The sequence below is a fragment of the Ambystoma mexicanum genome, chromosome 3q (assembly GCF_040938575.1).
Source record: "Ambystoma mexicanum isolate Mex_15411 chromosome 3q, UKY_AmexF1_1, whole genome shotgun sequence".
Lineage (NCBI taxonomy): Eukaryota > Metazoa > Chordata > Amphibia > Caudata > Ambystomatidae > Ambystoma > Ambystoma mexicanum.
This window is the reverse complement of record NC_090926.1, coordinates 138,225,188-138,248,029: the sequence shown is the minus strand read 5'-3', so window position 1 is coordinate 138,248,029 and position 22,842 is coordinate 138,225,188. Positions and strand designations below refer to the sequence as shown.

The 22,842-nt window shown below is 46.3% G+C and overlaps 1 protein-coding gene across 2 annotated transcripts in view; it reads left to right on the top strand.

The window, feature by feature from the left end:
• The window catches only part of ESPL1 (extra spindle pole bodies like 1, separase), a 1,025,090-nt gene that overhangs the window by 252,532 nt on the left and 749,716 nt on the right, over positions 1 to 22,842 (top strand). For both annotated transcript variants that reach the window (XM_069653328.1, XM_069653326.1), the window contains exon 10: positions 9,508 to 9,661. In XM_069653328.1, the coding sequence (XP_069509429.1) occupies positions 9,508 to 9,661 (154 nt within the window). The remainder of the gene's footprint in view (positions 1 to 9,507; positions 9,662 to 22,842) is intronic.

Sequence of the window (22,842 nt, the reverse complement as noted above, 5' to 3'; positions counted from 1 at the left end):
TCTGAATCAGGAAAAGTTATTCTAGTGGAGTTAGACCTTGGGGCGTAATATTCAATTAGTTGCTTTTCAGTTCAAACTAGTTGTGCTGAAGTTTGTAAATAATGTAAATTGCTGTAATTTGTAATTGTTTTACCGTGTATAAATGTATACCTCATTCATGTAAGTGAACTTTTTAAGCGCCCTTCTACGCACGGGTCTGAGCACTATACAAATAAAATAAACAAACGGAAGGGTGAACGCCGGCCCACGATCAAGGCCCCCGTCTGTGCCCGTTAGTTTTCATCGTGGCCCTGCACACCCCGACCGTAACGTAATTAAGGCAATCGATGTGCCCTTCGCGTTGCCTTTGTCACTCTTTCACTTGCGAAACTTTGCAAAATACGACACGCTCCCAACACGGCGACTAACTACTCGCTGCCGCCTCTACTGCCTTATTTGTGAGTCTTGCCGCAAACTGAGGTGATCCTAACCTATACCAGAGCGCCTCCCTACATCGGGAGCTACACACAATGGAGCGATCGTACCTGTTAACTGCATTCCAGGCCCACAGTGAAGCCACAGACTGCCTTAACTCTCCCTTACCTGCCTTTGTGCCTTGAGTGCTCTGCAAAACCTCCACCTGAAACCTTGTCCAATGCCCGCACGGATCATTCTAAACATATTGGCACCTGCTGCCCTTTCCTACTATTGTCTCTGACTGCCTTTACTGTTTAGTGCCTTTAAATAACTATGATATATAAAGTGCGTAACCACTGCCAATGGGTTATCTACCTATTTAGCTACGCCTTCTTAGACTACGCTGTGCAAACTACTTACAGAGGGTACTATGTTCTGCCCCATGCCTGATTTATGAATTGAACTAATGCAGGGTGCCCTTGCCTGCAGGTTGGCATTTAAATATATAGTGCCCTAGCGTGATATTTGCATCTAGTTGTTGTGCCCTAGCCTGATGTTTGCACTTAGATATTGTGCCCTAGCCGGATATTTGCATCTAGATATTGTCGTAGCTTACAAGACCTAACAGACTGCAAATGGCCGCTGTAATCTTTGATCCACACAATATCCCTCCAACACACCGCCTACCAGACACCCCCCTTTTTGCCACTATGCTCCCCCAAAGGGGACACCCTAAGCCTACCAGAACTTCACTGCAAACCTCCCACACCCTGCCCTGCCCCATGCACCACTGCTGAGAGGAACAAGATTAACATCTAGAACTCACCTGATCTCGATAATGGCTCCTCCACATACCATACCTACCAAGGATAGTAAGCATTCAACAATCCATGCCGGCAAGGCTACTGAAACTTCTACAGTCCAACCTTCACACCTACTACCCACAGAAAAGCATTGGGTACTGCCTGAAGTACATGCGCCTATGGCCAGCAACTATAATGAACTGCCCAGTGAATTGCATGATGCACCGCCTGCTGTACCCCATGTCGACCTGCACGCGAAAGTACTTTAACTCACAGGCAATAACACGGCCCATATACTCATTACATCTCCCATACCCAAACAATCTACGGACATATCTGCTCCTCCCGCACCCTTCCACCGAGCGTTATGAACGGGCCAAAACCCCAAACAACCGCCTCTAGCAAATCGCCTCCCCTACTGCTCAGTTGTGCCCTCATCAATGCCCAGTCACTACCAGCCCACGCCCTTGACATTCAAGATGTCATCACCACCAACTATCTTGACGTCCTGGCAATTAGTGAAACATGGCTCCATGAAGCAGCTGACCCAGCACGATCACTTGCCCTCCCTCCTGGCTACACCATTTTTAGACAAGATCTCCCCCATTCCAGAGGCAGCGGAGTCGCCCTCGTAGCAAAAGACTCTATCCCTATCCGAAAGGTGGATAGGACAACTGAAAACAGCGACCACCTACTTCTCAAACTCCACCCCTCCCCCAGCTGCACCATCACCGTACACATCGTTTACCACCCCCCGGGGCCCATACCAGACTTTCAGGCCTCCCTTACTCAGCTGATCGCAGACAACCTAAAATAAATCCTCTAAGGCCATCCTCCTAGGGGACTTTAACCTTGGGATAAATGACCAGAAAGACTCTCCAGACAGAGCACTAGGAACCCTAGGCTTCAAACAAGCTCTCAGACTCCACCCATATTTAAGGGTTGCACCCTTGATTGGATAGCCCACCACAATTGCCCTGTCACCATCAAGGCAAACCCCTGGACTGACAACCATGTCATCCTCTTCGATATCGCCACGGCCAAGTTGGGCCACCATCCTACAAACCCGCCTCCCGCCAGCTCTTACCCGGAGCGCCCTTTGACTTCCTAAAGAGACTCCTAACCCACCTCACAGTTCCTGCCTTCAGAATCTCTAGTTCAGACATTCAATGCCATCATCGCACAAGCCATAGACCCCATTGCCCCACTCGCCCTAAGGAAAGCCAAACGCACCAAGCATTCCAATGCCTGGTTCAACCCTGATCTCCTTTAACTTTGCACCATAAAAAGGGAAGCGCGCTCTACCTGGAAAGCTAACCCTTGCAACTCCACTAAAAGCGAGTTTAACAAAATTGCAAAATAATACAAACTAGCCATCATCCAAGCCAAAGCCTCCTCGTTTAATTCCAGGATAGACTGTGCTAACTCCAACACCAAGGAGATCTCAATTTTCAGGGAGTTGCAAACACCCACTCCCCAGCCCCTCAACCCATCATAAAAGATGAAGTTTGGTGCAACAGCATCCAAGATGCCATGCTCCACAATCTTGACACGCTACACAGCAAAATCCAAGCAAACCTACACTCGCTCAACCATCAAGCACCTCACACCCTCGGTGACATCTCTGAAAACTCGCCCCCCTTTCTCCCTCGAAGTCACCGAACAGGAACTCTTGGTACTCATGAACTCCAACAAACTGCGAAGGTGACATTTGCCCAGCATCTCACATTAAAGAATGTGACTCCACCCTTCCTCACCGCCTTTTTATTAACGCCTCCTTTTCAAGTGGGCTTGTCCCATCCTCCCTGAAAACCTGGGTCCACCCTCTTGAAAAACAAAAAAGAAAAAAAAATAGACCCAACTGCACCAGGCAACTACAAGCCTATCACCACTGTTCCCTTCCTCTTAAAGTTTCCAGACGAAGCAGCCTATCTGCAAGTCCAACAGTTCCTTCAAGCCAACAACCTTCTCGGTCTGCGCCAGTCTGGCTTTCGCCCAGGTCACGGAACCAAAACCACCTTACTAGACCTCAAGAGCCAAATGGACGATATTAGATAATATCTAATATTAGATAACTCTTAATCTAATCCAAAGCCTGCCTGCAAATCTGTAGACTAATGTTGTCCTGTGACCTGTGTCTAATGTGATTCTACATGTACATGTGGCGCCCTGATGCCTGCGTGCTCCGGTGCGGTAGAAATGGACTCTTGTAAACCAGCCTACTACTCCTCCTCGACCACAAAACCCTGTGCCAACATCTCTCAACGGCTGCGCACTTCTCGCTCAATGCTATAGCATGGATCCCCTCATTCCTACAAGGCAGAGCCATGAGTTTTTTTCAGACCTAGCCAGCGTGCACCCTAGCACCATCCAATGTGGTGTCCCCCAGGGCTCATGCATCTCACTGACTTTGTATAACATTTTTATTAGACTGCTGTTCATGATCCTCGACTTAATAGGCATCACATATACAAACTATGCAGATGATACACGGGTCCTCCTAGCACACTCAGGTGACTATGAGACTGACTCCAAAAACTGAAATGCCATCTATGCTATGATTCAAACGTGGATGGCACTGAACTGGCTCTGTCTAAATTGAGACCAGACAGAACTACTGCTAATCGGATCACCAGAAATACTAAAATCAACTTGACAACCAATACAAAGTCTTTACCATAGACAACGTACCAATCCCAGTCTCCCAGGCTGTAAAAACCCTGGGAGTCTACCTAGACTCAAACCTCTCTGACAAAGCAAGTAATAGCCATTGCCTCATCAGCGGCCTGTCTTTCAAAACTAACGTTGCCAGACCCATCCTTGCAAAGCAAAACTGCCTGACTATAGCCAGAGCTATAATTGGGACCTGACTCGACTACTGCAACGCCCTCCTGGTCAGGACCTCCACAAAGAACATTGAAACTACAAATTGTCCAAAATAATGCACTTAGTGCTGCCATTGGTATCCCAACGAGGGAAAACTTCAGCTGCCAGGAAACGAGCCCATTGGTAACCAGTCCAAGCACACATCCTATTCAAAACACTGTCCCTCACCTATAAAGCCCTTCACCACACATCACCTCAATGTCTGTCTCAGATTTTCCAGACCACTGACGAAGACTAATTGGAACCCCATACACCAACCTACCTTCAGTACCGAAGGTCACAAAACCACGGGCGGGAGGCTCCAGTTTCCCCTTAATCGCTGCAACCCAGTGGAATTCCCTTCCACCCAACCTAAGTGGGATCTCCTCCCACTTAGCCTGCCATAAAGAAATCTAAACGCAACTGTTCATCTGAAATCTTCCAGTAGCTACCCACTGTGCCCCAAATGCATGAATTGTCCGTCATGTATCGCAGATCACCTAGCTTTGTCTTGTATATACTATGCCAAACTTGTAACCTGCTCCAACTTGCAACGCTTCTTGTGACCAGTAGCAATGACGTAACCTGGAACTAAGTCACTCCCATGTAACAGCGTCTCAATGCCCCTGGGCTGCCAGTGCGCTTTATAAATGCAAATATACAAAATAAATAACTAACTTATTTTAGGATAACAGTTCTGCTCAAGGTAAGTTAAACCTATCTACTTTTGTCAGGAGCTACCAGCAACCTAAAAGGTAAGCATGACCTAGGCAGACTTATTCTGGACAGTAACAGCAAGCCGGGGGAAGCAGGATACAATTGGGGACACTCATGCAATTATGCGAACAAGAATAATGCGGTGAGACCAACATTACTTTTGGGAAGAGGAACCCAATTCAGAGTTGAGTAAATTGACCCTTTACCTACTTTCGGACAGAATGGTGAAAGTTTCTAAGGAAAGTACGACTTTAAGAATACTTATTTAAGAAGGCACACAGCTTATTCAAGATAAGTAAATTCTAGTTATACTTTTCAGAATGGCAGAACATATATAAAGTAATAACTTTTTGTAACTATTGACAGAGTTTATTTAAAGTTGCCAACTAACTCATTTACAAGTAAGTACACTTTACACTTTTTTTTTACTTTAAAAGGCAGACATCTTAAATTATCCAGCTCTTCCCTAGTCTGACATGATTTCTCTGAGGCAGAAGGGACCCTAGTGGTCTAGGAGCCAGCTGTAGGCATGGTGAGATGGGGATGAGTTGCAGGCAAAGTTCTGAGTTGCAGGCAAAGTTCTGAGTTGCAGGCAAAGTTCTGAGTTGCAGGCAAAGTTCTGAGTTGCAGGCAAAGTTCTGAGTTCCAGAAGAAGACTGTTCAAACAAGTATTTTACTTTAGAGTTAGTTGAGGGTCCAGGGACTTCAGGATAGACACCTAGGAGGTTTCCAGCAGTGGGCCTCAGTGAACTGGACGAGAGACATCCCAATCGCAGAAAACCCAAAACGACACAGGAGTCCCAAGAGACTTAAGGTAAGTAAATAACCCAAGCTAGTTACTCACCACAGAAGATTTTTCAGCAGGAGAACTTTAGGATCTGTAGCCAAAATCCCAGGCACTGCATTCCTTGTCAGGAGGACAGAAGACGGGACCCTGCATCAGCGTTTTCAGCAGGGATCGACACAGAAGGCTTCAGGCAAGGGTTTCTTGGCGGCTGGACGCGGCTCTGAATTTGGCGCCTTTTCAGGAACACAGAAGATATCGCTGGTCGGATTCTCGTCCTTTGCAAAGTCCAGCACTACGGTGAGTGGACTTGTTGGACTAGATTCACATCTGACGGTCCAGCAGGATGCCCACTAAGTTTTAACAAGATTCGGAAGACTGTGCACTGCACAATGGCTTGAGGTCCCACGGTATTGGGGTATTGCAGCCCTGCAAAGTCGCAGGATGGCATGTGATGGCTCAAAATGCAGGTCTTCTTGTCTAGTGGATTTCACCAGGCTCTGGGCTGTTTTTGGAGTCGCCATGGCGATTGGAAGGAAGGGTAGCAGGTTCCGGTTACACAGCAGGCTCTCAGGATGCTGGAAATAATTTCAGCTGCAAATTCTTAATCTACCTCTTTAGCTTTGGTTCCAGTGGTCGACTACCTCTTCAGCTTCCAGGATCAGATTTCTATGCAGGAACCCAGCCACCCAGCCAATCCAACAGCCTTGCAACATTCAAACTTGGGAGGGGGGGTGCGGGGGCCACAGACAGTGGAGCTTGGGTGGAGAGTCCGCAGGACTACAGCCAAAGATAATCAAACTGGAATTTCCGGCCCTGTCTGCAGGTCAGGGGAAGGAACAAGAAACGCTAAAATGGTGAAAAAAACAATACAAGGGGCGATTTTGGTAAAATGGGCACCCATGGGTGTCTTTACAGGTCTGTAGAAAAAGTCTGCCGTAAAGGTGCACAGAATTGATAAAAAGGTTCACTGCCACCAGCCATTAAAGGTAAGTTTGCACTTGTAATTTAAAGGTTACATTTAAAATGAGAAAGGGGATACTCTGCATCTCCCTAGCACTCCACATGGGGGAGGGGGTGTGTGCTGGTCTCACTTAATAAAATGTAAAACTGATCCAAAGATCCTTTCTACCCTTGGGAACTGTAGTTCCCACATGGTTAGCCAGAGTTTCTTTGGTGTAGCAAGGGAGACCTCACAGGTCGCAGCTGCGAACCACCCACTGCCCCGCCCCCCCACATCTCCCCTCACCCCCAATGACGTCCCTGACTATCCTGTGTGCTGGCTAGAAGGAAGTGCAATCTTTCCTAGTAATTCCAGCTTGACTGAAAGGCGCTGGCTTCTGCTTTTAATGTATTGCAAAATGAGCCATGTTCGCCTTCCATATTCCAGTGTGTTCTTGTGTTATCTGCCCCACAAATCTGGAGGAAAAAGGCACTGAAACCAGGTTTAAGCACAAGTTACCATAGTGACCGTACGCCTTATAGATAGCTGGTGTATCAGCCACTTTTACTCCCCCAAAAATAAAAATGGGGGAGTAAAAAATACAACATGGGAAATTGACACACTAGCATGTGCCCCTAATTTGATCCAAACCACTCCATGGGTATGTTTGTACCAGTAGTACACATAGAACCACAGAAGAAACAGACAATTACAGAAGAGGAAAAAAGTATCTTTTAATGTAATGTTTGTTTTATTTACATAGAGCTTTACGTCAAAGCGCTGTACATTATAACAATACAATAACAGAAGCAGATACAAATGAGTCAAACCATCAATACATCAACTAGAACAATTTTCCAGCAGAGATAAATGAGGGAAAAATGGTGTTGAGTTGAGTGGGGAAGAGGAAGTGAGAAGGTGAAGGCGAGAGAGAGGGGGAAGAGGGGATAAAGAGGAGACAAGGAAGGGATAGAGAGACATGAGGAGGATAAAAGACGGGTGGGGGGGAGGGAAGGATGGGGGAGGATCAGAGTATCAGGGAGGGGGTGGAGAAGGAGAGATTTTAAGGAGAGAAGAAAGGAGGAATAGGTGGGGATGGAGCGGATAGAGATGGGAAGGGAGTTCCAGTGGAGGGGGGCAAGGAGCTGAAAGGAGCGAAAACGAGAGGAGGCACATCTGGACGGGGGGAACAAGGAGAAGGAAGTGATCTGCAGATCTGAGGGAACGGGAGGGAGTATAGAATGTGATGAGAGAGGAGAGATAAGGGGGAGCAAGTTCATGGAGAGATTTGAAGACGAGACAGGAAGTGGAATTTGAGTTGGGAATGAAAGGAAAGCCAGCCAAGCTGTGAGAGCGAGGAGGAGATGGAGTCTTTAGGTGAGAGTAAACAGAGGGTGCGGATGGCAGAGTTGAAGAGGGATTTTAGGGGAACAAGATGAGATGCAGGGAGTCCAAAGAGGATAGAGGAGCAGAAGAAAAGACGAGAGAAGAGAAGGGAGGATATTGAAAGTTTAGTGGCGTGGAAGGTTGGAGAGGAACGTATTTTGCGGATATTGAAAAGGTGGTAGCGACATGTGAGAGAGATGTGGTGGGTGAAGGAAAGGGAGGAGTCGAAGTGAATGCCAAGGTTACGAGCATGGGCAGAGAGAGGAAGATTAGTGGGAGGAAAGTGAATAGAAGGAGGGGGAGACGGAGGAGGATTAGTGTTGGAGGGAAAGAAGAAGACTTCAGTCTTGTCTGTATTAAGACAGAAAGTGGGATGACCTCCAATTTTTAATGGCAGTAAGACGAGAAGAGAGCTTAAGACGGAGGTCTGGAGTGAAGGAAGAGAATGAGGGGAAAAGCTGGGTGTCATCAGCATAGAAGTGATGAGAAATGCTGAAAGAGGAGAGGATAGGTGCGAGAAGCGAGGTGTAAAGGGAGAAAAGAAAGGGGCCAAGGACAGAGCCTTGGGGAACACCATAGTCCAGTGGAAGCGTGGAAGAGGTACAACCGCCCCATGATACGGAAAAAGAGCGGTGGGAGAGGTAAGAAGAGAGCCAGTTGAGGACGGAGCCTTTGAAACCTAAAGAAGAGAGAATGTTGAGCAGTAAGGGGGGGTCAACGGTGTCAAAGGCTTCAGAGAGATCTAGGAGGATAAGGATAGAGGAATGCTCTACGAAAATCATTTTATCCCCACGTTTCAAAAATGGAGAGTAAAGACCCCACCTCAATCTTTTCTGGAGCACTGGTGACTGCTGTACTCCTAGTCCTTGTCCCTCCCCCTTTTTCTTCCAGGTGGGCCCACCCACTGGATTTCCTCCCCCTGCTCCCCATCCACCATCTTGCTGTTTAATAATCTTTAACTAGGGTCTTCAGACTGAGATTAAGACTAGGGAATCGAAGGCCATAGAAGTGGGGCCATCGGTCCTTGTCCCTCCCCCTTTTTCTTCCAGGTGGGCCCACCCACTGGATTTCCTCCCCCTGCTCGCCATCCACCATCTTGCTGTTTAATAATCTTTATCTAGGGTCTTCAGACTGAGATTAAGACTAGGGAATCGAAGGCCATAGAAGTGGGGCCATCGGGAGGAGTAGCACTAACATGCAACAGACTTTTACTATGTTTTAAGTTGCATTCTAAAAAATGTTATAATTCCTGTACCATGGGTAGAGCCCCCACATAACTGAAGGGGTTGGCTTGCACCAGGTGGCGTACAATGTGCATATGTCACTAGGAGGCGCCACTGGTACTTTCACACTTTTACCCACTTTTCTGAATTTGTGTCATCTGTTTAAAATCTGTTCTCTTGAATTAGGTAGTTTAACTGTGTAGCACACAAAGATTATTATTTATGTACCTTTTGTACATCATGCAAGCAGTTTGAACACTGCATCTTTGAATTACCTTTCTGCCCAACCTGCCTTGATGGACGCAAAACACCACATTAGCAAGTGTCAGATTTTATTGGGCGTTCCTCCTCATCTCAACTACGGACCGTCTTTCTGTATTGCCCCAACAGAGCATGGAACTTGAACAGCGTGGCGGCAGCTACAGAGCCCAAGTCCAGCGAAACCTTGGCGAGTTTGAACCCAATGATTTGAACTATGAAGACAAACTCCAGGAGGAGAAATTTGCCTACGATGGAATAATCTCTGACTTGGGCGCAGATTCCGGTGAGTTGATCATTTTCTGTGGACCTGTAGGGTTCTTTGTTCATCTGCCTAAACTGTATTTGTCTTGCAGCTAAGGTTTATTTGCTGCCCCGACCTGTCGCAGGCAAAGGAATTGTTAGTCCTGGTTGCTGCTTGTTTTTTCTGAGGTGATTTGGAGGTGAGTAACATGCGTCTTTTATTGGCATCGGCGAACAGTTGGCTTTAAACATTAGTATACCTTAAATGCTGTATGCATCTACTTATCTGCCACCACCAATGCAGTGATGGCAGTACAAGCACTCCCTTTGAAGTCTACTGGCATCTATTCATTCTTAAGATGGATTTCTAAAATCCTTGGTGGACAGATATTGGGAGGCCATCCTAGTTATGCTGAACAGGGTGACTCTGTTTAGCTAAAACCCATCCAAATATAGTGGAGAGCTTTCAAGGCTTAGCCTCAGGAGAGTGAGCATGGTCAGGGGCCCTCAATGGGTCCACACAGAATAACACAATGATTCACACTTAGACAGTTCTAAAAGAAGGTATTTATTTAGGCCTTTAGAACACACCAAAACAAAACGAGCAGGTAGTAATATCACACGCCAAATAAAATGAATTCCTGAGGCTTGTGTATCTGCTTCAATTCACATGCTATGCATAGACCAACATCTACTGTTAGTCGCAGAGTATTATATTTGTTTTTGCGAAACTCAAAGGGAAGTTGACAGGGCGTGTCAGTAATACTGTCTCTAGTGTGAAGTCCACTGTACCCATGGTCCTTCACGCGCCGAGGTCCCTCGGATTGTTTACTTGGACCGTCTTGCTGAACTTTCACTGCGACCTACGAAGGCCCCAATGGGCCTCGGCCCTTCACAGTGGGGAGAGTGGGGGAGGTCATAACTTTATTACTTCAAAGAATGCTTATTTACCTATTCTTCATCCTTCCATAATATGGAAGACACACCATTTAAATGTTGACCTTGTAACATGAGATTTCCCTGGAACAACTCAGTATGTGTAACCTCTGCTAGCCCAGGGACCACCCTGAAAAGCATTGCTGGTTCTGCAAACTTTTCTTTGGCCCAAGACACTGAAGGACTGCAAGATAAGTGCTGGGCCCGTCATGCCATGCAAGCGGAAGCCACTATGGACGTGGAGGGAGCCTCCAGCGATGTCAGCGTCCTAAGTGACGCCAAGGGTGATCGACTGTTTCCTTTGTGCGAGCCTCCAACTCCATCAGGCAGGCCAGTAGTTCTGCTATGGAGACACCCGGCGGCTCAAGCTCCCACACTGCACACGCCCGCCCACCCCCATGGCCTACAGTCGACCGCTTTGTCGACCGTTAAGCCACATATGGTGTCGAAAAGATGGTCAGAAAAATCCCTGTCTTCTGGCCGATCGTGTTCGCCACATGACGGGCCCCCAAAACAGACGCTGCAGTCTGTTCCCAAAATCACGAATAAACCAGACAAACGCTTGTGTATTGGTGAACATGTCAAAAGACGTTTCAACAGGCATTTCCAATAACTCTAAAATGAGGGAGCTTATTAAGAAACATGTCCCAGACACACTCCTCGTCGAAAAACACAACCTTCGCCCCTAGTCTCTAAATCCCCTATTTTAAAGGCTAAAGAACACACACTCTCTAGTGACACCATTTTGGGGCCATGTAGCATAAACAACCCTCCACATTAGAGAGTATCTCTACCCCAGTTCCCACAGGTTTTCCAAGCTCCAACCAATCGACCCTTGAGAAATTCGACAACGTAATGCAAAGAATGTCCTGCTCTGTTGACTTCTTTGTCACCCTGATCAACTGTCCAACCTCGAAGGGCCCTCACAAGGGGAGGCAGTTGAAGACAAACCTGCTGCCAAAAGGCCACGACTAGATGGTACACGGCCAAGTACTTTGCATCACATGTCCCAAGACCTCAACTATATTGACACTTCAGGCTGTCAAGATCCTGGTGCAATAGCAGACCAAGGTGACCTATATGGCACAGACAAGTTTTATGATGCCGATGTCTACCTCCTACAATCTACGGACCATCATGACCAACCCGTGGCTGACTCCCCTGTGGATAATCGGCTGCAGTATAATGAGCTCCTCCAAAAGGCTGCCGAATATTTCAAGATCGATACCCAAGAAGCACAAGTTGACAAAGATTTTGTAGAGGACATCCATGGGGATAAGAGGTCTGCAGCACAGTTTATACCACTCCTGCAGTCCATCTAGAGGCGCATTCAGCTTGCTCTACTTAGCCCCAACCTTACTAGGGCAGTTTACCACCATATTGAAAAGATGTTCAGGCCTGTGCCCTGAGCCATTATACATCAGGGCTCAATCAAAGCCTGACTCTCATAACTACCACAAGAAAGTGTGGGCACGCCCTTGGCCTCAGCTGGAGCACCTCCTGACAAGGAAAACGAAAACAAAAAGATATATACACTGGGCAGGAAAGTAGCTTCATCGGCTGCATACCAAGTAAGAATAGCTAATAAGACCATGCTCTTGGCAAGTTACAACTGCCATAAATGGGACGAGATTATACAACAAATCGACTGTCCCAGAGTCCCAGTAAGCCGGTTGGCCAATTGCATCCTTACAAATAATCTGGACGCAGCCGATAATGCAGGTCGTATAGTAGCAGAGGGTCCTTTTTAATTAAGCGCCATGCATGGTTGAGACAATCCAGTTTTAAGCTGGATACTCAAGCCCCTTACTTAAGATGCCTATTGAACCAAACACTTTTTTTGGAAAAGCAGTCAAGGACTCACTGGAAAGTGCTAAGGAAGAGTATGACACACTTAAGTTCCTTGGACAGCTTACTAAGAAACCTTTTGTGCAAAGAGGCATGTTTAATACGCGCCAATTTCGAGGACAAAACTCCCAACGGTCCTCTAACCACAGAGTGGGCAATCTTCATCTTGGGGTTCCTCGCAGGGGAAGTCCTCCTAGCAACATTTTCAAAGGGGGCACAGAAGTAACCAAGAAGATATCTAATCATTTGAATTTAAAAAAACATTTAAGAGATCTTTTAAAGGAGGGTAATTCCGAGCAGAAACTGAGGGAGGTGGGAAGCGTTCTACAAACAAGGCGCAATGGAATCAAAGCTGGTGCCACCAAAGCGCTTCAGCTTAAATATGGGAGGCTCAAGTCTGTTGGAATTGCTGGAGGAACACAGACGCTTAATCCAAGCTTTAAAATGGACTGGCGCTTTATCGTTAAGGTATTTGAGTGAGAAGCAGGACCTTATAGGTGATTGGATGTTTAATTGGAAGCCAATGGAGTGATGCTTGCCTCTAGTGACGTGATTCCTTCCAGAGAGGCCACAAACACCTTTAACCACGTTATTTTGAGCAGCCTGAAGGGGGAGGCTGTGTTGGATTCAGGAGGTTTTATTTGCCTAATCAATCTTGTAGTATAGGCACAAAATGCCATGACCTGACTTGCATGTTTCTTCATATTTAGTGAGGAGTCAAAATAGACCCAGGGACTAGTTTTGATGGAGGGGCCAGCAATGTAGAACGCAGCATATCTAGGGTTCAACTTCAGAAGGCGCTGAGGGGTACCAACAAGCATACGTTCGGTTTTATTTCCATTAAGAGCCAAGGAGTTATTAATCCTTTCTTCTATTTTAGCATAAATAAGATTATTATTTTTTTTTAGGTCAATCTCATAATCGCAGGTTAGTTTAATTAAGACTTGGTGTATCATTGGCATAATTAGTATAATCTACGCCAAGACTATCAAGAAGTTGGAAGTAAGGACGTGTAGTGTAGGGAGATGGGTTCCCTGAGGAAAGCCGCATGTGAGAAGATCTGGAGGGGATTTGAAGCCATTGGAGCAACCCGTGCAGATCTAGGACCCCCAAAAAGAGGCAAGCCAATGTAGGGTGCTGCTAGAAAAGCTGGCAATGAATCCCCCCCCTTCCCCCCAGCCTCTCAAGCAGCAGAGAGTGATCTAGAAGATCCAACGCTGCAAAGTGGTCCAAAAGGATCAGCAGCGTGACCTGACCCAAATCTACAGTGTGGCATAAATCGGCTTTCAAATCCATCATGGCAGTCTCAGCACCATGAAGGGCCCGAAAGCCAGACTGATGAAAGCCTAGTAGGTAATTATCCCCAATGTGTTGCTGAATCTGGGAGTATGCAACCCTAACATTAGTAATAGGATGGTAGTTGCCTACAGAGGATGGATCAACAGAGGCCTTTTTAATCACAGGAGGGATCCACACTTTTTTTGTAAAAATGTTTTTTTTTATTTTTTTTAAATTTTTTTTTTTTAGCTAATCTGGAACCATAGAGGTAGCGAAAGAGAGTTGACCAGGCGGGTAACCAAAGGAACCATGCAATCGAATGATGAGGGAAGGCAAATATCGGGACATGAGGAAGGCTTAAGATGTTAATGTTAATGTTAATGTTAATGTTAAAGGTCATTTGTACCGCGCACTATCACCACCGGAGTGGTCCCCTGGCGCTCTGGCGGCTCTGAAAGAGGGGGGGGATGGTGGGTTAGTGGGTGGAGGCTGGAAAAGTGCAAGATTGCAGTGATGTGCTGTTGGCAGCCTCAGCCCGGTGGTTCCGTCGGCTGGGCCTGGGGTGTATGCGGCCGGTAGTCGTCGTGTGCTGATGTGCGAGTCTGTGTTTTTTTTGTTTTGTTGTTGCAGTGTAGTGAAGTTCGTGCGGTTTGCTGCGCTAGAGGTTTGTGGTTGTGTTTGGTTTGGAGTTTGAGAGGTGTATGCAGAGAAGGAAATTGTTAATGGTATTCGTTAGTCATCTCTATCCTGGACTGAACCGTGTAATCTTACCCGACGGGATGCTTGTACACCCTGAGCCTCAGGAGGTATGTGCCCGATTTTCCATTCGAGGCCGTTTGAGGATCTAGCTGCCCCCTCCGCCCGCTCCCTTAATAACCTTGCATGCTCCTCCCCCCCTCCACATGACTAGCGCCGCTGCTAGTGTCCATACACCCGGTTGTGTGGTGATTGGTGGTATATTGTCTGTTCCACAGCCTCGTGGGACCTAGTTGTGGCTGTAAGGGCGGTGGGGGATGGTAAGGGTTGGCTGGAGTAGTTGTATCCGTTTCTCTGTGTCTCGCGGGTGGACCCCTGTGTCCAGCGTCAGCCCTGTTGGTGCCCCGGGTACTTCTGTCGGTTCTAGCGGTTTGTCACTGTCCTTTTTTGATGATTCGTTTGTCTTATTGTTGTTTTGGTTTTATTCTCCGGTGTTGAAGAGGTAGGTTTTTAGTAATTTTCTGAATTTAAGGTGGTCTTTGGTGTTCCTTATTAATTTTGGGATGTTGTTCCAGGTTTTCGCGGCTAGGTGGTAGAAAGCGGTGCCTCCGAGTTTCTTCTTGATGTAAGGTTTTTGTTCCAGTCGGATTTCGTTGGTTGACCTGAGTGGTCTCGTTGGCTTGTAGATTGTTATTTTTTTTGTAGGAATTCAGCTCCTTGTCCGCTGATTGCCCTGTGCGTTATGCTCATTGTTTTGAAGATGATACGCTGTTTTACTGGGAGCCAGTGTAGTGTTTTTAGGGCCGGGGTGATGTGGTCTCTTCTGGATAGTTTGAGGAGTAGTCTGGCTGCAGTGTTTTGGATCCGATGCGCCACAATGTTCTATAGATCAGCCTCCGTAATATCCTTTAAATTAAAAATAGGCATGATGGAGACCGGAGGATGGATAGGGAGGACAGGACTGGGTGTGGTACTAATGGGCAACTAGGGGGCAGAGCGTAGCATCAATCTTATCACGATGGGAGTTCAATTTGTCACAAAGTCTGTTGAATATCGTAACAGCATTGATCACTCTTGACCATGGGAGGATGGAGATTGTCCTTCCCTTCAAACTCGCTGAGAATAGTAAAAAGTTCTTTATGGGATGAGTTGGCAGTTTTTATACGTTCTTCATAAAAATCACATTCAGCAGCCATAATGGCAGTCTTAGTCGACCGCACCCTTGCAGTACAAAGCAAGAGTGTTGGCTGTAGTATTTCACCTTGCCTGTTCTTTTTGTCTCTTGAGTGTTATAAGAGTTAAGATTTTGTCAGAGAAGCAGGATTTACCCTGAGTTTCGGTTTTTACAGTTAAAGGAGGAAGTGGACTCATAATGGAGGAAATGACCTCATTATATTGTCAACAAGGGCAGCGGTGCAGTCAGAAAATAGTAGCTTAGCTAGCATGGGAGAGGCTAGTACACAAACAGCAAGAGGCGTAATCTTACAATTGTTCCTTACAGCATTTCAAAACATGGGTTGAGATCAAATCTAGCAAGTTTACCAGGTAGATACAAAAAAAGGAAATCGAGCAGTGGTCGGACCAGGGGCAAGTCCAGATATTCAGGTGATGGGGAAAGTACCCAGTCCAGAATAGTTGCATCTTTAAGGGTAGGGATTGGGGGCTGAGGGCCTCGAGAGATTGAACAAGATTAGAGGCTTCATGAGCGTCCAAATGGTCCCAAAGGTTGAAGTCACCCAGAACAATAACCTAAGAGGTAGTTTTGATTAGGTCACCAAGTAGCATAAAAAAGCTGCTCCTTAAATAGTGGCATAGCCATAGAAGGACGATCTATGGTAACAATGGAGATGGTCAATAACGATTGTAATTATCGTGTGTTGGCATTAATCTATAGGCATGAAGTTGCATTTATAGGCAGTCTAGTGTTTTAACTATGAACTGCCACAGCGGGTATCACGATCTGTACGGAAGAGCTGATAGCCGGAGAGGGTAGAGGCAACAGCAGAGAGCCAGGTCTCTCTGACATACAGAGTCCCTGTGTGAGAATGAGATCAAAGACCTCCTCAGCATGTTTGACCAAAGACGGTGTGTTCAGGAGCCCAAGATAGATAGATAGAGAGAGGGAAAGGAAGCATTCTTCTCAAGAGGGGCGTGGGGATTCATAGCAGTAGTAGTATGGCAGTAGTGTTTTTAATTGCAAATCAAATAGAGGGCAGAGAATATCAACAGTGAGATGGTAACTGGAGGAGTCAGTCTCAAATTTTACAAATAAGCTATAGTTTGGAAGAACATTACACAAGTAGAAGTTATCTGGTCGGTGTAGCTAATCATATGCTATCTAAAATGAAACTAAAGAATGGGACTCCATGCTCTGGCAGACATTCTAAGCAGAACTCCTACCTGAGGAAAACGAGTGGCAACTCGACAGAGGACTTCCAAATAGTCTTTTCCCTCCTGGGGTTATCCTCCATTAGACTTGTTGACCACAAACCTTAACGCACAATGCCCAGACTTTGCATCCAGGTTGCCCCAACCCAGATTCAAGGGGAAATGCCCTTTGGATGAGCTGATCAGGGAAATTTGCTTATGCTTTTCCACTAACACTACTCCTGAGCAGGATAGTGAACAAGATGCACCAAGAACAAGCTATTCTAATCCTGGTTGCTCTAATAATAATTTGTGATTTAACTCCAAAAAGCTTTTCACAAATAATGATATTGACAATTATCTTGACATGCCTAAACCTAGGCATTACATGGCAACTTAAACATAGTCCCCTCGTTGACTATGTAAAAAGAACAGCTTAGTTGACAATGAATTTCATCATTTTACAGTCAAACTAAAAACGAAAGCAGACATCTAACGATAAAATCTCAATCTATTCAGAAGTTCATGCAACTTATTCATGCAAAATATTCGACATAGCAGCAATATCAATGTAAACCATAATGGATCAGAGCATGCACTTCAGATAAACCAGGCAAAACCCAAGCATACGTCCACATGTGTGTTTTCCGAAAAGGACTTGCGTTTCCTAAGGATTGATCACCATATGGTTGGGTCCTCCCTGTTTCCAGTGTTCTGCTACAAAGAAAAGACAGGCGCTTTATCATGTCATTTATAAGGGTAGAGAGTGCATCTTACAATTTAGGCCTTAGGGTATAAACCTTTTACGTGTTTCCAAGCACGATATAGTGCCAGTTAAGTAGGCGTATCCCAACCCTGGGGGCAGACAAGCGAGGGAGGATCCGTTGGGCAAGGGAACTTTGGGGCCCGCGGAAGGAACGCCTTCGGCCGAGACGCGGTATCCCCTTCTTTTCAATACACCCTTACCTGACAACCCCTCAGTCTTTATGGGATATTGCCACCACAGTCCCATCCTACCCCAGTACTTTCATTTAAGAAAAGGCAGGAGAAAACGCATTCATCTGCCACAATACCTGTTCTCCCCTTTTCGACAACCTGCCCTCCTCTTCAGTGAAAGACTACAAGCCCCATAATCCCTTTTTTTTGGTTGACAAACCTTTTTATAATTCAACTGACTTTTTCCCAAAATCCACAACTCACTACATTTCCCAGAATCCTACTGCGAAGAGAAGCAGCAAGGAGGAATGAAGATTACCCACAGGAATCCCCGGACCATTGACTCGTATGTACGAACACAATGTTGTTCCGTAACGAGGACATGCAAGGTCGGGCATTTCCTTTAAAACCAGGCTCAACTGAACCAAATTACCAAGCCCAGAAAGTATAAAAGGCGGGGCAGGAAAGCAAACTTTCAGCGAGTTGGGGGATGCTGGAAGTTGCAGGAAGCTGGAGGAAGACCAGAAGAGCTGTAGAGACCCTGGGGGACTTGGATGAGGACCGAACTGCCCTGACACTGGCACTTTGAGTCCAGAGGAGACTGCACTCGAAGTCCCAAAACCTTGCTTTTGGAAAACTGAGGTGTGATAGGAGACTTGAGCCTGGCGGAGGTAAGTTTTCTTTGTAAACTTTGAAGTCTTTAGTAGGGTCCGAGCCCAAAAGAGGGGAGGCCCTCAGAGCCCTAGGAGGGAGACCCTTGACTGACTGGCACCAGAGACAGTGGTCCGGCGCCACATGGGTATTCATTCAAAGGTCTCTGGCTTTGCCTCATCTCTCGAACCAGGAGACCCTGCAAGTCCCAAGAGGCATTGGGGTGAAGGTGAAAACCAGTACAGCTCGAGTCCGGAAGAGGGAAGCATACAAAGGGAATGATGAGAGCGGAATAATGGTTATAGTGGTCAGGCTGGAGTTCCCGTAAAAGTCCTCCCCCCACTCTGACCCAGCACACAGTGCAAGGCCAAGCGGCTCGTGCCAGACAGGGAAGCCAAGGTGTAAGAGTCCGAAGGAGGGGAACCATATGTGATAATAGAACCGTGTGAACCCTGACTGGGCGCTGAGCTCCAGTAAGGCAAACACCTATGTGGTTGGGAATAACTTTTTTTTTAACAAAGTTCAAATGGCAATGTGAACGAGACTGAGGGATGCCAAGAAGAAAGCAAAGAAGTGAATCCCAAATTGTGATGAAACCCAAGTGAACGGAGTTGTTTGGCAAATGTGAACCCGGCTGATGGATGCCTGCAAAGCGGGGTGAAGCATAACCCTGTGAACACTGTGACAAGTGAACCCGGCTGAGGGATGTAGACAGTGAAAGGTGGTTTAATAGGACATTGAGACTCATGAATAATACCAGGGAAGAGATTGTGAGTGAAAGGCTGTAGTGAACCGGATGGAGGGAGGTTAACATTCACAAGGATTATCGTTTGGTTGAGAGGGATCAGAGGTGAAGAATTATCACCCAACGTAAAGAATATGGAAATTACCTTTTTGTTTTTGACGCATCTGACCCTCAGCGACAAGAGAATTTGTAGAAGAGACTTGACCACCGAAGTCCTGATATCGCTAAAAGGAACCATAATCTCGTGCTGGAGAAGCCCAGGAGTTTGCTGTGCTGAAGAGTCCCGCCTTGTCCCGTGCTAAAAACATGGGGAAGGGAGACCCCAGCCTTAACATCCTGACTTATCATTTTGTGGACACTTCTTTCTTTTCTTGTGAACATTACCCCACACTATTTTGTAACATAGTGGTAAGGATTGGCAATAGGTTTCTTAGTATTTACCAGTTTTTTATTGACTAGAATCCACTTGGAAGTATTATTTGATGGTCGTAGCGTGCTCCCTTCTTAGAGTTAGGTTTAGATTAGATGTTTTCTCACCCATTTATACAGTTTAATAAACACCCTTGAACTATGATAATGTGTCTGTCTTTACTTTTGCCACCATGAGTTTCTTAGTTAACATCCTGAGGGGCACATCTCAAACCAGTAGCTAATCGGGCTAGCAAGCTTGACTTCAGTCGTACAATAGCTTTGACACCTCAGTCCGGGGGGTGAGGGGGTTTAGGGTGTGCGCCTGTCTTTAATAAATCAGTGGCACTCAATAACCGACAGCTGGGTGATTTCCATGATCATGCACACACACCCTAAATTTTTTAATAAAACCGCTCCGCACACCACCGAACTGCAAAATGGGAAATCTGGAATTGCTGTGCAGAAAACAGAACCGTAGAGCCAATTCCTAATAGTCCGTGCCTTTGAGTCTTCTGTTTATTTTGCAGTTCACAAGAAATCATGCGTCTGGAAGGCCCATGCTTGACCTCTGGTTCCTGAGGTTCCAAGCATTCCAGACAGATACTCTGAAAAATATCCTGAGACTGCTTCACATGGGAGATTTACTCTCACCCATAGCCATGGAAGATGCTTATTTCCACATCACCATTCACCTGAAGCAGTAAAAGTACTATCACTTGGTGGTAGGGGGCACCATTAGCCATTTAAAGAGCTCCCATTCGGGCTCAAATCTGCACCAATGGATTTTACCAAGTGTCTGACGCCAGCATCTGCCCATTCGGACCTGGACAATTGACTAGTTTGGACACTTACAGTCCCTTCAAGGCTAACCAGACACGAATACCACCGATATGTTTGACATCATTGGGCTTCTTAATAAAAGAAGTCATTCAGAACTCCATCCAGTCATGATTTTTCTGGGTAAACTTAGGACACTGCCTCCTCACAAGTGAAACCCTGAAGAGCGCATTCAGAGAATCCTAGCCGAAATCCTCAGTCTGGACAATAGTCTCTACATGCTTAGTCATGCATACAACTAGTAGAAAACTAGATTTCACATTTACTGTCTGCAGAAATTCTTGTGGATCCAATCAAGTTAAGTCCCCAGCCACTGGGATGATACGATCCTGCTTACCAACACATTCCACAAGTCTTCGGTGGCAGAGCGAAAGCAATATTAGTGCACACCTTTCACAGAACCCAAATACGGAGTAATGACAGATGCATCGATGAATGGATGTGGTACCATACCCAACGCCCTCATTCCATAGGCCTATGGTCCTCAAGCAAAATTAAGCTGCACATCAATGAACTGGAAGTTGGATCAGTGTTTTGACACTAGATTCTTTTCTGTCCCAGCTGCAAGTGAAATCTGTGAATGTTCACTTACAACACTACAATGTTTTTAATCAGGAAATAATGGGGAGCAAGGTCCAAGTCCTGTCCACCGAAGCAAAAAATCTTTGGAAATGGACACTGTCTTAGATCTTCCTGTCATTTACCAGGTGTCTGCTACTTTGTATGGTTTGTTATTTATATCGTGCATCGAACCCTGAGGTAACTGGGCGCTGGAAAAGACTTATGAGTTACATACATGAGCATCAATGGCAGTACAATTGAGGTTAGCAGGACCTGTGGTTACAGAAGGTCTGGAGGCATGCAACAATTATAACAAAGCCTGGGCAGAAGTGCAATCAAGTAAGGAAAGAAAGTGGGAATTGGGCATAAGCAGGGGTGGTTATTGGAGTGGCTTGTTATTCAGCAAGTCCTTGATTCCGGATTTCAATGCTAGTAGGGAGGGCTCTTGTCTGAAAGCAATGGGTTCGGAGTGCCAGCGATTGGCTGCCTGGACTGGAAAGCATGCTCCTCCAGTCCTTATTAGGCTGAACCTGGGTACGGTAAGGAGGTTAGATAGGGCAGCTTGGGTGGTGCGGGCTGACTGGTATAGACAGATTTTGTCGGAGAGATATTTGGGTGCTGTGTTCGCAAGGCACTTGTGTGTAATTACTAGAGTGCGGAGAGTGATCCTGTCACGAACTGATAGCCAGTTGGCATTGCGCCTGAGAGTCGATATGTGACTGGATCTGGGTAAGCTAAGTGCTGCTCTTAATGAGTTGTTTTGCAGGACCTCAAACCTGTTTAAGTTGCGTTCGGAGGAGCCTAGAAAGAGTGTGCTGCAGTAGTTTATTTTGGTCAATGCTAGTGCTCTGGCTAGAGTTGGGAAACTGATGGTTGATGGGTAGGCTTTACAGCTGTAGATTAGCTTATTGGTGTAGGCTGTAGAGGAAGCTATCGAGCTAACTTGTTTCTTGAGTGACAATGTAGCATTAAGGTAGACCCCCAGTGTTTTTATTTCCTTTGAGACCTTGATTGGGTTGCTGTCAATGTTGAAGGTAGTGTACCTATAGTTAAGCTTGTTTAGACGTGCCTGCGTGCCGACAATCGGCTCGGTCTTATCGTCGTTAAGACATAGGGTTTTGTTAGCCACCCAGGCCTGGATTTCTAGACCGATGTCATTCAGGAGTCTAGCATTTTGTTCATAGTACCCTGTCAGGGGGGATGAGGACTTGGGTGTCATCTGCATTGTTGGTGTAGATAACACCCAAATTGTTCAGGCAATCAAAGAGGAGCTTTGTGAAAATATTGTAGAGCGTGGGTGACGCACATGAGCCTTGGGACTCCACAAAGTGTGGGGCTCGGGTCAGCAGAGCAGACAAGGGAGGGGAGACCCTAGTGGTCCTATTAGAGGAAGGAGTTGATCCAGTCTGGGGCATTGGCGGAGAAAGCTGCCGCTGTAGTAAGGTGGCTGGTTAGAATTTGGTGGTTGACGAGGTCGATTGCCACGGACAAGTCTAGGAGCAACTGGATCGCTAGCTTTCCTTTGTCCTTCGCCTCATCCATTTGGATCTTCATGTCTAGGAGGGCTGTCTCAGTTCCATTCCTTGGCCTGAAGCCAGATTGTCTGAGGCCTAGGAGGTTGTTATCCTCTAGATGTTCCAATCCAGCACCTATGAACAATGGCTGTCAGCCCCCCACTCGCATATGAGTATTTTGTGGAATATTGCTAGGCGTGCAAACAGATTGCTGGACCAGGCCACTGAATTGTTGGGTTTCTTCAACCCCATTTGCTCCCAGAAACCTGGACTCTTAAATGGCTCCCTGAAGATTGACTGCATCCACCAAAAATATCAGGGGGTGACATTCTGGTGGTATGTTTGGATAGCATTGAAATGCAAAATTAGTGTCTTGGTGTCACCAATGGTACTGGGAGCATTAAGTCCAGCTAGGACCATACACCTTCAGTAAAGGAAAAGTGT